Here is a 15,681-nt window from a genome sequence, read left to right as displayed (position 1 = left end):
TGAGTGAAGTATATCTGTTACAGGTGAGTGAAGTATATCTGTTACAGGTGAGTGAAGTATATCTGTTACAGGTGAGTGAAGTATATCTGTTACAGCTGAGTGAAGTATATCTGTTACAGGTGAGTGAAGTATATCTGTTACAGGTGAGTGAAGTATATCTGTTACAGCTGAGTGAAGTATATCTGTTACAGCTGAGTGAAGTATATCTGTTACAGCTGAGTGAAGTATATCTGTTACAGCTGAGTGAAGTATATCTGTTACAACTGAGTGAAGTATATCTGTTACAGCTGAGTGAAGTATATCTGTTACAGCTGAGTGAAGTATATCTGTTACAACTGAGTGAAGTATATCTGTTACAACTGAGTGAAGTATATCTTACAACTTAGTGAAGTATATCTGTTACAGGTGAGTGAAGTATATCTGTTACAACTGAGTGAAGTATATCTGTTACAGGTGAGTGAAGTATATCTGTTACAACTGAGTGAAGTATATCTTACAACTGAGTGAAGTATATCTGTTACAGGTGAGTGAAGTATATCTGTTACAACTGAGTGAAGTATATCTGTTACATGTGAGTGAAGTATATCTGTTACAGCTGAGTGAAGTATATCTGTTACAGGTAAGTGAAGTAGAGTTCTGGCTGGACGACTACAGGTCACAGTTAAGTTAGTGACGACACTCAGGTCAGAGGAAGGAAATAAGAACAGTGTTCAACTGTTGGTCAAGATAGCAACAACGGGACACACGAGCAACATAACTGTTGGTCAAGATAACAACAACGGAACACACGAGCAACACAACTGTTGGTCAAGATAACAAAACGGGACACACGAGCAACACAACTGTTGGTCAAGATAACACCAACAGGACACACGAGCAACACAACTGTTGGTCAAGATAACAACAACGGAACACACGAGCAACACAACTGTTGGTGAAGATAACAACAACGGGACACACGAGCAACACAACTGTTGGTCAAGATAACAACAACGGGACACACGAGCAACACAACTGTTGGTCAAGATAACAACAACGGGACACACAAGCAACACAACTGTTGGTCAAGATAACAAAACGGGACACACGAGCAACACAACTGTTGGTCAAGATAACAACAACGGGACACACAAGCAACACAACTGTTGGTCAAGATAACAACAACGGGACACACAAGCAACACAACTGTTGGTCAAGATAACACCAACAGGACACACGAGCAACACAACTGTTGGTCAAGATAACACCAACAGGACACACGAGCAACACAACTGTTGGTGAAGATAACACCAACAGGACACACGAGCAACACAACTGTTGGTCAAGATAACACCAACAGGACACACGAGCAACACAACTGTTGGTGAAGCAGAAGCACCTGGACCCGGGGGCAACACGCGACCACTGGTTCTAATTGGACATCTTTGGATGAACAACCTATTTTGTCTAATTTTTTTATTGCAAATAATTCATTTACCCACGAAAAAAAAATATAGTGAGAATATCAAAGCATCTTTGGTTATTAATTTCTCATTTAAAATAGTTTTAATATAAAGGTTTGAAAGGTAAATACAAGAGAATCCAAGACCAATGTACAACATTATTAAGTCTGTCGTAGTGTTGGGAAGGAGACCAAATATTTCCTTTTAGAGAATTAGACACATGTACAACATCTGGGTATCTTTATATTGTAGACGTCTGGGAAACAAGTGGCTTTATTAATACAGTACAAGGACATAATGTTAAGAATGTAGAGTTATATGCCAAATATGAGGTAATTAGTTACTCAGCCTTGGAGGTGGTGAGGAGCACCTTAGTGATGAAGATTGTGGACCTCAGGCAGGAAGACTGGCGCTTATTTACTGGCGTCAGGTGAGGGACGTGTAGCATTATTATTATTATAATCAAAAAGAAGCGCTAAGCCACAAGGACTATACAGCGCTGCAGGGCAGGAAGGAAGCGAGGGCATCAGGTGGCAAAAGGGAGATGGATGAGTAATAGGTTACGGATAACAGCGGGGTAGTGGATGGTGAAAGGGTAAAGGGCAGCAAGAGACTGAACTAGAAAGGGCTGAGGGGAGTGCGAAAAGTATCATCAGAGTTTGTGGAGTAAATCAGTCGTTGTCAAGAAGTCAATGAGAGAGTCAGGATTAAAGGAGGGTCCATCAGCAAGAAGGGAAGGTAAAGAGAGAGTAGTAGAACGAAGACGACGTTGGAGGTAAATTCTGCGTGCTCGTTGATAGAGAGGGCAGTCTAACAGAATGTGGCTAATCGATACTGGAACTTGACACTGCTCACAGAGAGGAACAGGGTGCCTCTCCATGAGATACCAATAAGTAAGACGAGTGTGGCCAATGCGAAGGCGGGAGAGAGTGGTCTCCCAACCTCGGCACTGATGACAAGAAGACGGCCAGTAACCTATGCTCGGTTTAATAGAATGAAGTTTGTTACCGAGCAGAGTTGACCAACGTTGTTGCCAACGGGTGCGAAGGTGGGTAGCTATTGCAGCAAAATAGTCCAGAAATGGAACACCTCGATAGGAAATTGGTAGGTCATGTACTGCTGACCGCGCAGCAGTGTCTGCCTGTTCATTGCCCTGTACGTCGACATGACCAGGGACCCAACAAAAAACAATATCTTTATGTTTGGTAGAGATACGGCGTAGCCAAAGTTGGATACGGAGAACTAGGGGATGAGATGTATCAAATTTTCGTATAGCCTGTAGAGCACTAAGGGAGTCTGAGACTACTACAAATGATGACACAGGCATAGATGCGATACGAATAAGTGCTGCAAGAATGGCATACAGTTCAGCAGTAAAAATGCTAGCTGAAGATAGTAAATGCCCCCGTACGACGCTGTCCGGAAACACTGCTGTGAATCCGACGCCGTCTGAAGACTTAGAGCCATCTGTGTACACAATGGTGGCATGAGAATGGGAGTGGAAGTGATCAAGAAAAAGAGAGCGGGAAGCCACCGTAGGCAGTTGAGCTTTCGAGCAAGGGAGTGAGAAAGAAGACCCGAACAGCTGGAACTTCCCAGGGGGGTAGGGAAAAGTGAGATGCTACATGAACATATAAAGGTGGTAACTGAAGGGAAGACAAGAGTGAATGTAGGCGAAGAGAAAAGGGACGGAGCAAACAGGGGCGGCGAACGAATAAAGAATGTCTACTAATATCGGTGACCATTCTATAAATGGAAGGATTGTGTAGATCGTGAGAGCGTACATAGCAACGAAGGCAATGGGCATCACGGCGATCAGACAAGGATGGAACATTTGCTTCTGTATAGAGGCTCTCAACAGGGGAAGAGCGAAAAGCACCAAGGCACAAACGTAAGCCTTGGTGATGGATAGAGTTAAGGCTAGAGAGAGTAGCAGGAGAGGCCGCGGAATAAATCTGGTCACCATAATCGAGTTTCGATAAAACGAGGGCTGAATGTAGGCGAAGCAGAGTTCGACGATCAGCTCCCCAGGAAAGATGAGCAAGGGTTTTAAGAAGGTTTAGCCGGCTGTGACAAGTTGCCTTCAGAGAGGTAATGTGAGGTTTCCAGGTTAACCGACGGTCAAAGAGAAGGCCTAGAAACCTGACTGTATCACGTTCGGGGATACGGGAGCCATAGAGATACAAAGGATGATCGGAGATAACAGAGCGTCTAGTGAAAGTAATTTGGTGAGTTTTGGTACTTGAAAATTTAAACCCATGTGTGGTGGCCCAAGTGGAAACACGGTCGACCGCATGCTGGAGAGAAACTGCAATAAGGTGACAGTCAGCGCCTGCACAAGCAATAGCGAAGTCATCAACATAGAGTGATGACCAAATATTGGGTGGAAGAACAGAGGCCAAATCATTTATAGCAAGGAGAAAAAGTGTTGTGCTTAGAACACATCCCTGAGGGACACCTTCAGCTTGGACGAAGTCCGGGGAAAGAACATTATTGACTCGAACACGGAAATGTCTGTCAGTTAAAAAGTTCTTAAGGAAGGATGGTAGATTGCCTCGGAGGCCTAAGGAATGGGCCTGGGCCAAAATATTATACCTCCAAGTTGTGTCATATGCCTTCTCAAGGTCAAAAAATATGGCAATAACTGAGTGATTATTCGCAAAGGCATTACGAACATACGTATCCAAGCGTAGTAAGGGGTCTATGGTAGAACGACCCTTACGAAAGCCATATTGACTAGCGGAGAGACTGTTGTGAGTCTCTAAATACCACATTAAACGTCGATTTACGAGGCGTTCCATCACTTTGCAAACTGCACTAGTAAGAGCGATGGGGCGATAGTGGGAGGCATCATGTCCTGTAGTACCCGGTTTGCGGAAAGGGAGAACAATGGCAGATTTCCACAGCTGGGGAAGAACTCCTTGTGCCCAAATAAGATTGAAGAGGTGTAAGAGGACTACAAGGGCTGACCGATGTAAATGTTGTAACATACGAATATGAATGTCATCAGGCCCAGCTGCCGATGATCGGCAAGCTGAGAGCGTTGCCTCCAGTTCTTGAAGTGTAAAAGGCACATTATACTGTTCTTCTCCGAGAGAAGAAAAGTCCAAGGGTACTAACTCTCTGGCAGACTTTGAGGAAAGAAACGAGGGGCATAGACGGAGCCCTCGGGAAATACGGACCAGATGTGTGCCAAGTTCAATGGCAACTTCGAGAGGGTTTGCTATATCAACACCAGTGACCCGTAGAACAGGAGCCGGGTCAGGAGAGTATTTACCACTCAATTTCGGGACGTGTAGCAGACATGTGCATCACACACACACACACATTTATTTATACATGTGCATCAGGTGCTTCATGACTACGGTAGTCTCCACCAACTCCAAGGCTGAGGGATTGATTACCTCATCTTTTGTATATAAGTTTACATTCACATTACGTCTTTGTATTGTACTGATAAAGCCACCGGTTTGCGAAACGTCTACAAGTAAAGTCACCCAGATGTTGTACATGTGTTTAATTCTTCGTTTTGTCGGTATTGTAAACCAAACATGTACAACTTCCTTTCAGAATAGTGTCTTTCATTTACAAAAATCCTAGGCTTTCTTCTTGAAATGCCTTTGTCGGGGCCAGAACTACAAATTAGTGTTTCCTTCCTAACATCGCCACACTCAGTGAGAGCGTCACGAGGGATGGGAATGTCTGGTCACCTGCCTCTCAGACATGCTGTGTTTATCATTAGTTACCTTAGATTTTTATCTTTTTTATTAAGAATAAAAAGGATCATTATTACTGGAACAAAGAACAACTACAACAATTTATAAAATATGCTTTAGAGTATTTAATATTGTCCAAGAAAGACCGAAACATCGTGTAAGATTTCCTTTCAGAATTATGCTAGTTGTTAATTTATCTTTTATGTTAGCTATTTGTCATATAAGTATTTTCGATCTGTCTCAAATCTCCAGAATATGTACAGAGGTGTATAATTCTCTTTGTATATACACTTAAGAGTTTGGGGGCTCTAAATTATTGTATTCTTGATGGTTGGTGAAGAGGTGACATGCAGCCTTAATGACCCTCGTGTTAGTGATAGGTTTTACACACAATTAACCAACCAGATACACAGACACAATACACGATAAACACTGGAGTCTTCAAGCTGCCACCGTCGAGAGAAGACGTCTGCATTTCTGCTCTGGGCACTAAAACCCAAGTTTTTTTTATTGAGTTATCCTGAGTAATTCTGATCAGAGCTGAGAGGAAAACTTGCTTGCTGTTACCTTCAAGAGGGTAAGGCGGTGACAAGCTTGCCCGTCTCCACCCCATCACCTTATCCTACCCTCTCCTCACCTCACCCAAACATTAACACTGGCCCACTCACTAACACACTGCTTACACATCCTTCTGACTTTCCTATCTTCTTCTTTTTCCCAACTTCGCCTTTGGTGAGTTAACACAAGGCATTTTGACCATCCGGTAGCCCGTGTGGTTTTTTTAAAATCTGGCTGATCTTTGCCTTAGGCCCTGTCCCCCCTCACTCCTCGAGGGTAGGCTATCTTAGGGGTCATGTCCCTCTCACTCCTCGAGGGTAGGCTATTTTAGGGGTCCTGTCCCCCCTCACTCCTCGAGGGTAGGCTATCTTAGGGGTCCTGTCCCCCTTACTCCTCGAGGGTAGGCTATCATAGGGGCCCCGTCCCCCTCGCTCCTCGAGGGTAGGCTATCATAGGGGCTTACCTTCATAAGTCAGCTGACTTAGGATGTTAGGATTCACACTCAGGCACAGGTGTTCTATATGTTCATGTGTCTGATGTACCTTCTTGGACATCATGACGAGAATCCGAGTTAGAATACGTGTCAATGACACCCAGAAATCCAAGGAAATACTTTCTTGTATTTGTACACACCTGTGGCACCAGTAGACATTTTCTAAACCAACTCTGGTGCGGTTCTCTTGCTCTCATATGAAGAGGAGCTTCTCAAACTACTTAAGCAAGATGTTCTTGAAAAGTTAACTTGGACATCAACCCCATTCCACCTGACAGTTATCAGGCACAACGCACAGTTTCTGTGGCACGAATCAACAGTTTCACGAGAGATTGCCCTACTGATGACCTAGTTGATGAACTTAACCAAACAAATTCTGAGTTTAAGGTTCTTCATGCTTATAAGTTTCCCACTAGTTCCAGCTCCCGACAAACACTTAAATTAATCCTTCAAACACCAGTAGAAGCCGACCTCATCTGTAAGCAAGGTTTGAAATGCTTTGGAACAAGATGTACACCCGACCAAATCTCCTTGGAAAGGTTTATCAGTATCACCCAGTGTTTTAAGTGTTATGAGTTTGGCCATACCACTAATAAATGCAGCAGCCACAAACCTATTTGCAGTATTTGCTCTGGTGAAGATGTTTTCAGGGACTGCACCAACAAAAACAACCCTAAATGTGCCCTTTGTACTGGTAAACATCATGCTGTCGCTCCCAGCTGCACTGTTAGGAAATCTGCAATACAGAAAATTCTGGATGCGAAGAAACAGAAAAACACTATGAATTACACTCCCCAAGCACCTCCACCGATGTCCCAGGCTTCATTCCCAAATCTCCCTGGATCTTTCAGGACTTCTCCGGCCTCCTCTCCCAGTACTAATGTTTGGACGTCTGCCCCTACTGCAGCGTCACACCCTTCCCCCTCCCTCCAATATACATCAAGCACAAGGACTACCATCCTTCCCTATGTCTTCTTCAGGGTCTTCAGAGGTCGATGTTATGCGAGGTACACTGATGTTTATGTTGGCCAAAGAAATAGCAGGTGACAATGTTCAGCTCTGCTCTTCGGTTTTAAATGACTTATTAGCGGCTAATGGGGTTCAGCCCTTGATTATCCCAGATAATGTGAACTTTATGCACCAGCCCCCCTCAGGACAGGAAGTATGTGCCATCTTCCGCACCCTCACATCCTCAAACTTTATCCCTCAGTCAAAACTCAACCGTAATGACAGACATAGTTATAACACAAAGACGCACATTCAGCAGCTATTGCCGCTGTCCCACCCGTAGTTTCCATGGCTACTCCAAGAGGACTTCAACACTTCCGCAGGGAGCCACCACTATCTCCTATAGTAACTGTTGTGAACATGTCACCTGAACTTGAGAATACAGTACCCCAGTTGTCAGCTGATGACTCTGTAGCGTCAGTTAATGTCACCAATAGTAGTGGGGACGAGGAACTTGTCAGTACACAGGCGACTACTCAGAACTACACTCCTCCTCTTGACGAGTCGAGTAGGGAGAGCTCACACTCAACTTGCAACTATAATTTTAGACAACAACTCTCTGTTCGCAGGAAAAACCCAAAATTGAAGATGTTAATGACTAGATAACACCAGTTACCTTTTATGTCTATCACGGATTACACTACCCCAGTTTATGGAGACTTCTTGTTTAAATATGTTGAGAGCAGAATTCCCAATATAAATCCTAACACCGTGGTATTGTAGCCCCTCTGTTTTCTTATGTGCAAGAAGTTGATGGGGAAGTGATTTTTTAATATATAGAACACAAGAGTTAGTAGATTTGAGGTTATATGCAACAAATGATGGTAATTTTGGGGGTTGGGATTTTTCAGGGACTCTGCACTCTTGTAGACACACAACATCAATGGGTTCAGTGGTTACTTTATGATGAAGGTCAGGAAGTCTTTTTCTAAGTGATGCAATATTCCAACTTAATATAGAAAGTTTATACGAGTTTTGATCCATTATAGTAGTCCTGGAATCTTCTTGTGTTTCTCAGCATAATGAAAAAATTGTTCATATAAATAGCAGAGGTTATCAATGTCAACAGTGTTACCCTGGTCCATGAGTTTGTTAAGTGCACTTCCAGTTGTAAGGCCTCGTGGGAGTCTTTGTTTACACAGAGCACGACGCTGTTCATGTGTGATGTATGGTAGGTGGCACCATCACTCACATTCCCTCCCCCAGTAACATTATACGCATCACTAAAACTGTCATCACCAACGCCACTACCAACATTGTGTTCATTACATTTATTAACAGTATTGTATTCAACATTAATGTCTATGTGGTTAACCTCATCACACTCTGCACCACCACTTACATTACGCTCATCATTATTACTAACATCATAGACACCACTGCCTTCATCACACTCTGCACCACCACTTATATTACGCTCATCATTATTACTAACATCATAGACACCACTGCCTTCATCACACTCTGCACCACCACTTATATTACGCTCATCACTAACATCATAGACACCACTGCCTTCATCACACTCTGCACCACCACTTACATTACGCTCATCGCTATTACTAACATTGCCTTCATTATGATGCTCACTGTAGTTATCAACACAAATTGTGACAATCTTGTTATTGGTACACTCTACACATCTTTCCTTGTGTTGCAAAAGTTGTTTCAGGAGAAACTGTTGTGTTTCCAGTACCCTTATGCGAGACATCAGATTGTATACCACAGGAGCAAGACTTGGAACATCTGGAGACGAAGTCCCGGTCAGCTGAGCTCCTTGGCTGACTGTCAGCTGACTCAGCTAGGTTGGTATTGACAGCCGACGTGATGGAGCTCTGTTGACGTGCTCCCCAGGTGAGGTGCTCAACCCCATTGTCTAAGGGCAGGCATGAGCCAGTATTCAGACTCGAAATACCTGGTAGTCCTGGGGGGTCATAATGAGGGGTACAGGGTATGGTGCGGTTGGCTGTGATGTTGGCAGCCGTCACACTGCAGTCAGTATGAGCTGCTGTAACTCCTGAGGTCTTACAATTGATACATTATTTAGCAACAGTCTGTTGATGTTTGATAATATCATAACACCGTTCAGAAGGATGAGCATTGGCACACACTGCACACCAGTGTGACTTAGCTGGGCATTTCCTGGCAATGTGGCCCCAGCGTTGACACTTATAACATCGACATTGAGGAGGTCTGTACAATGCAATGTAACAGCGTCTGTTGAGGGCTGCACGGAAGTGAATATAGCGTGGCAGAGTCCCCTGGCCAGTCCACTCAGCTAATATCAGACCGTTGGAAAGTCGATGAGGGCTTGTAACTGTCTCTGACGCCAGATATTGAGGATTCAAGTGCTAGTTGATGTTATTATTATTATAATCAAAAAGAAGCGCTAAGCCACAAGGGCTATACAGCACTAGTTGATGTTATAGATGACAATAAGCACTTTAAGTGCCCTTGGTGGGGCAGCTCGGAGTTTGATGTTGGCATATTCGTGAGTGAGAAGTTTGTCTATAAATGCTGAATCATTAGGCACAAAGACGTAGTTATCCTCAACGTGGAGAAACTTGATCGTTTTCTCATGATTGTCTACACTAGCTTCGAAAAACCAGTTGCACTTGGTCTCTTGATCAGTGTTGTTAGGGAAATCTAACCTGACAGCTTTGGGAGGGTGTGCGCCCACTGTATTGCTTTCAGCAAGCTTTCTCTGGAAGCCTCGTTCCTTTTTTCCGAGCCTGTTTACTAAAATATGTTTTGAAATCTGCCTTCACCATCATCTACGTCAACACCATCAGCTATACTCATAGCTGACAGGAGTTTCACACTGGCGATGGGCTAAAGGATACCGGTGAATAGAAGGGACAAGGAAGGGATACTCACCTCACTAAACAAAACATACCCCGGCCGGGATTGAACCCGCGGTCATAGTCTCAAAACTCCAGCCCGCGACGGGCTGGAGTTTTGAGACTCTATGACCGCGGGTTCAATCCCGGCCGGGGTATGGTTTGTTTGCAATCGTGTCATTACGATTTCGTGACTCACTAGACACAGGCAATATGGGTGTAGTGGCCTGCGGGTCGCAGTGCCATTTTCAAGGTCATTCACCTGGCCACAGTCGTCTCGAGAGTTACCAACACTGCTCTACTCGTTAATTACTCCAAACCCGCAGCACTAACACAGCTAGCACACGTGTCTTGGAATGATAGACAAATTTTCACTCTGTGGACAAGCAAATCAGCACAAACATACTATGTTTATAGATGAACCTCTGGCATGTTACAGTTAAAAAGCCGTCTCCAAAGGAGTTACCAGGTACTGCAATGCTCGTTAAATTGTTCTTAACCACTCTTGTTTTGTTCCAACTATGCAGCATTCCTCCCAGAAACACTCAGTGCATAGAAGAATAACAGGTACACTTTCCTCAGTAAGATATAACACATTTTGTACAAGTGGCACAGTCGGATTCATCTGGCAGGCCTCAGGTCTGGATCACCAACTCACGCAGGATGGGAGATTCGTCCGTATTTCTCACGTAGGCGCTGTATAGCCCTTGTGGCTTAGCGCTTCTTTTTGATTATAATAATAATAATAATTCTCACGTAGGCAGAGGCGACTAGCTGTGCGGAACTCAGATATTCGAGTACCAGTGGAACACCAAAATACGCCTCTACACTGCACGTTGATACAGGCGAACGGCTGATTATAAATGCAAGGAAGAGGGGTAGCTGATGAGGGGCAGCAGAGGCATCAGACGGAACTCTATTTCCAGTGTTACACTAAGCATATCACGAGTCACAACTCACACATAAGAGTTCTCACAACACTGCAACTGCAATCCAACAAAATAGCAAATGACTACTTCAACCAGCACCCCTGCTTCAGAAGACTCCTAAGTGTTGGTGAAGTACCACAATATGCTGGTACCTGCGTGTACCATGCTATAGCATTCATGGACATAGTTGTTAGTTCCAAGCTCACGGACCCTGATGACATCAACCGCTGGTTCACCACCAAAATGAAATATAACCCGGATATTACAGCAATCAACCTAGTCAGGTCAATGTTGACTGAATTCAATAATGATATAGTTACTTCCTGCAATGATCCACAAGAGCGTATTGTTGGCAGACGTTAAAGCTCATCTACTAGTTGCTGACAAGAAGACTCTTAAGCGTCCACTGGACACTGAGACGCCTTCAACACCTCCACAAAACATGATTAAACTCTGAATGATCAAATAAAGAGAACACCAAGAAGTTCTCCGTGTGTGTGTATGTGTGTGTGTGTGTGTAATTATGATTTATATTTTACATTTATATATTTAGGATAAATTCAATAACAATGGTATTTCATTTTTTTTTATGTTTGAGTTAATAATGTAATAAGGAGGATATTATTATTATTATTATTATTGTTGTAAGTTCCATGGAGTTTCCTTAAAATTTAGATAAAACAAATAAAAATGTTGAGTGTTGGCCAGACAAGACTGTAGCACTTTTATCAAGCATACCTCGGGTGGGGTTAGAACTCCAGGTCACAGATATTATATTTTGTTGGGATATTTAACACTGGAGGGTTAGCCAACCAGGATAACCCAAGAAAGTCAGTGCGTCATCCAGGACTGTCTGTCTTATTTCCATTGTGGTCTTCAATCTTGTCTCCCAGGATGCCACCCACACTAGTCCACTAACACCCAGGTACCTACTTGCTGCTAGGTGAATATGACAACAGGCGTAAGGAAACATGTTGAAATGCGTCATTAACTAATGTGTCATTAAGTAATGTCATTAACTAATGTGTCATTAAGTAATGTGTCATTAACTAATGTGTCATTAAGTAATGTGTCATTAACTAATAGCGGGTAGGACACTGTAACTGTTTAGTGTCATTAAACAATTAACTAATAGCGGGTAGGACACTGTAACTGTTTAGTGTCATTAAACAATTAACTAATAGCAGGTAGGACACTGTAACTGTTTAGTGTCATTAAACAATTAACTAATAGCAGGTAGGACACTGTAACTGTTTAGTGTCATTAAACAATTAACTAATAGCAGGTAGGACACTGTAACTGTTTAGTGTCATTAAACAATTAACTAATAGCAGGTAGGACACTGTAACTGTTTAGTGTCATTAAACAATTAACTAATAGCGGGTAGGACACTGTAACTGTTTAGTGTCATTAAACAATTAACTAATAGCAGGTAGGACACTAACTGTTTAGTGTCATTAAACAATTAACTAATAGCGGGTAGGACACTGTAACTGTTTAGTGTCATTAAACAATTAACTAATAGCGGGTAGGACACTGTAACTGTTTAGTGTCATTAAACAATTAACTAATAGCAGGTAGGACACTGTAACTGTTTAGTGTCATTAAACAATTAACTAATAGCAGGTAGGACACTGTAACTGTTTAGTGTCATTAAACAATTAACTAATAGCAGGTAGGACACTGTAACTGTTTAGTGTCATTAAACAATTAACTAATAGCAGGTAGGACACTGTAACTGTTTAGTGTCATTAAACAATTAACTAATAGCGGGTAGGACACTGTAACTGTTTAGTGTCATTAAACAATTAACTAATAGCAGGTAGGACACTGTAACTGTTTAGTGTCATTAAACAATTAACTAATAGCGGGTAGGACACTGTAACTGTTTAGTGTCATTAAACAATTAACTAATAGCGGGTAGGACACTGTAACTGTTTAGTGTCATTAAACAATTAACTAATAGCGGGTAGGACACTAACTGTTTAGTGTCATTAAACAATTAACTAATAGCAGGTAGGACACTGTAACTGTTTAGTGTCATTAAACAATTAACTAATAGCGGGTAGGACACTGTAACTGTTTAGTGTCATTAAACAATTAACTAATAGCAGGTAGGACACTAACTGTTTAGTGTCATTAAACAATTAACTAATAGCGGGTAGGACACTAACTGTTTAGTGTCATTAAACAATTAACTAATAGCAGGTAGGACACTGTAACTGTTTAGTGTCATTAAACAATTAACTAATAGTGGGTAGGACACTAACTGTTTAGTGTCATTAAACAATTAACTAATAGCAGGTAGGACACTGTAACTGTTTAGTGTCATTAAACAATTAACTAATAGCGGGTAGGACACTATAACTGTTTAGTGTCATTAAACAATTAACTAATAGCGGGTAGGACACTAACTGTTTAGTGTCATTAAACAATTAACTAATAGCAGGTAGGACACTGTAACTGTTTAGTGTCATTAAACAATTAACTAATAGCGGGTAGGACACTGTAACTGTTTAGTGTCATTAAACAATTAACTAATAGCGGGTAGGACACTAACTGTTTAGTGTCATTAAACAATTAACTAATAGCAGGTAGGACACTGTAACTGTTTAGTGTCATTAAACAATTAACTAATAGCGGGTAGGACACTGTAACTGTTTAGTGTCATTAAACAATTAACTAATAGCAGGTAGGACACTGTAACTGTTTAGTGTCATTAAACAATTCAAGTTTCAAATTCATTTGTTTGTTTTTAAGTTGTACAAAGTTAATAAAGTTTACATTTAATAAAACACTGATGGACACAAAACAAAGCCATTAACTAGTATGTAAGACATTTCAGACAAAAATACAAAATAACAAAGATAGCTAATAAATAATGGTACAATTTTTAAAAATATGACTTAATGTTGTAATGTGATTCAATAATATTGAGTTAAGTAAGACTTGTACAACAGTTAACTACAGTTATATGTACAATAATGTTGAGTTAAGTAAGACTTGTACAACAGTTAACTACAATTATATGTACAATAATGTTGAGTTAAGTTAGACTTGTACAACAGTTAACTACAGTTATATGTACAATAATATTGAGTTAAGTAAGACTTGTACAACAGTTAACTACAGTTATATGTACAATAATGTTGAGTTAAGTTAGACTTGTACAACAGTTAACTACAATTATATGTACAATAAAAGGTACATAATGTACAAGAAGTACACTTTTAAAAATATGATTTATTATTTTAAACTCATTCATTGATCTTCAGTTTTGTGGGATGACTGAGTAAAGAAGTTGGTGATAAAGGAACTTACTAAGTTACAGTAGAAATATAATGAGACGATGTGAGTAATTAGTTTTGTATGGAAGTTGGAGGAACAACAGAGTTAAATGAGACTGTTTTGTTTGACAGAATACTGATGGTTCAGTTATGTTTGCCAGATGTGTGCACTATGGTATGCTGGTATGAGAAATTTCAATTACTCAGATATGGCAAACACGAGGAAATTAAATCGTCATCAGAGTACAAAACAAATTCTGGCCACAAAATAGAGCGAAACACCAACGTCAAAGACCTGGGAGTGATCATGTCGAAGGATCTCACCTTCAAGGACCACAACATTGTATCAATCGCATCTGCTAGAAAAATGACAGGATGGATAATGAGAACCTTCAAAACTGGGGATGCCAAGCCCATGATGACACTCTTCAGGTCACTTGTTCTATCTAGGCTGGAATATTGCTGCACACTAACAGCACCTTTCAAGGCAGGTGAAATTGCTGACCTAGAAAATGTACAGAGAACCTTCACGGCGCGCATAACGGAGATAAAACACCTCAATTACTGGGAGTGGTTGAAGTTCCTGAACCTGTATTCCCTCGAACGCAGGCGGGAGAGATACATGATTATATACACCTGGAAAATCTTAGAGGGACTAGTACCGAACTTGCACACGAAAATCACTCACTACGAAAGCAAAAGACTTGGCAGACGATGCAACATCCCCCCAATGAAAAGCAGGGGTGTCACTAGCAGGTTAAGAGACCATACAATAAGTGTCAGGGGCCCGAGACTGTTCAACTGCCTCCCAGCATACATAAGGGGGATTACCAACAGACCCCTGGCAGTCTTCAAGCTGGCACTGGACGAGCACCTAAAGTCGGTTCCTGACCAGCCGGGCTGTGGCTCGTACGTTGGTTTGCGTGCAGCCAACAGTAACAGCCTGGTTGATCAGGCTCTGATCCACCAGGAGGCCTGGTCACAGACCGGGCCGCGGGGGCGTTGACCTCCGGAACTCTCTCCAGGTAAACTCAAGGTATGATGGGTGGCAGTATTTACTGTGGGTATTGGGGCCTGTGAGCCCTTGCAGGTTGGTTTTGCAGTATAATGTTTTGGTGTGGACTGTGATGTGAGTATGTAATGAGGGCAAGACACGTTGCTGGCATTAAGTGTAGGTGTTTATGTTCTGGGACTGTTTTTGAACGTGTGTCCTGTTTTGCAAGCGTGTGCAACGTGTGAGAGGTTCTAGGAGATGAAGATCGTTGACATCTGACGAGATCATGGGTACAGGTAAGGCTTATTGTGTCGTTTCCATGACTAAAATGTTTTACGGAACGGATGAAGCCACCTGTATGTTCGGGTGTGGGCTGTCTTGTTTGTAGAATTTTTCACAATGTTGTGTATCCAG

The 15,681-nt window shown here is 42.0% G+C and overlaps 1 protein-coding gene across 1 annotated transcript in view; it reads left to right on the top strand.

Annotated features, from left to right (window-relative positions):
* Nucleotides 1-1,527, top strand: part of LOC128703182 (thyroxine 5-deiodinase-like) — a 225,252-nt gene extending 223,725 nt beyond the window's left edge. Inside the window, exon 7 of the mRNA XM_070099887.1 lies at nt 620-1,527. Coding sequence (XP_069955988.1) covers nt 620-670 — 51 coding nt within the window. The 3' untranslated portion in view covers nt 671-1,527. The remainder of the gene's footprint in view (nt 1-619) is intronic.
* The last annotated feature ends 14,154 nt before the right edge of the window (nt 1,528-15,681 follow it).

The sequence above is a fragment of the Cherax quadricarinatus genome, chromosome 70, assembly GCF_038502225.1.
Source record: "Cherax quadricarinatus isolate ZL_2023a chromosome 70, ASM3850222v1, whole genome shotgun sequence".
Taxonomy (NCBI): domain Eukaryota; kingdom Metazoa; phylum Arthropoda; class Malacostraca; order Decapoda; family Parastacidae; genus Cherax; species Cherax quadricarinatus.
Note: the sequence above shows the minus strand (reverse complement) of the source record. Positions and strands in the feature narration are given on the sequence as shown.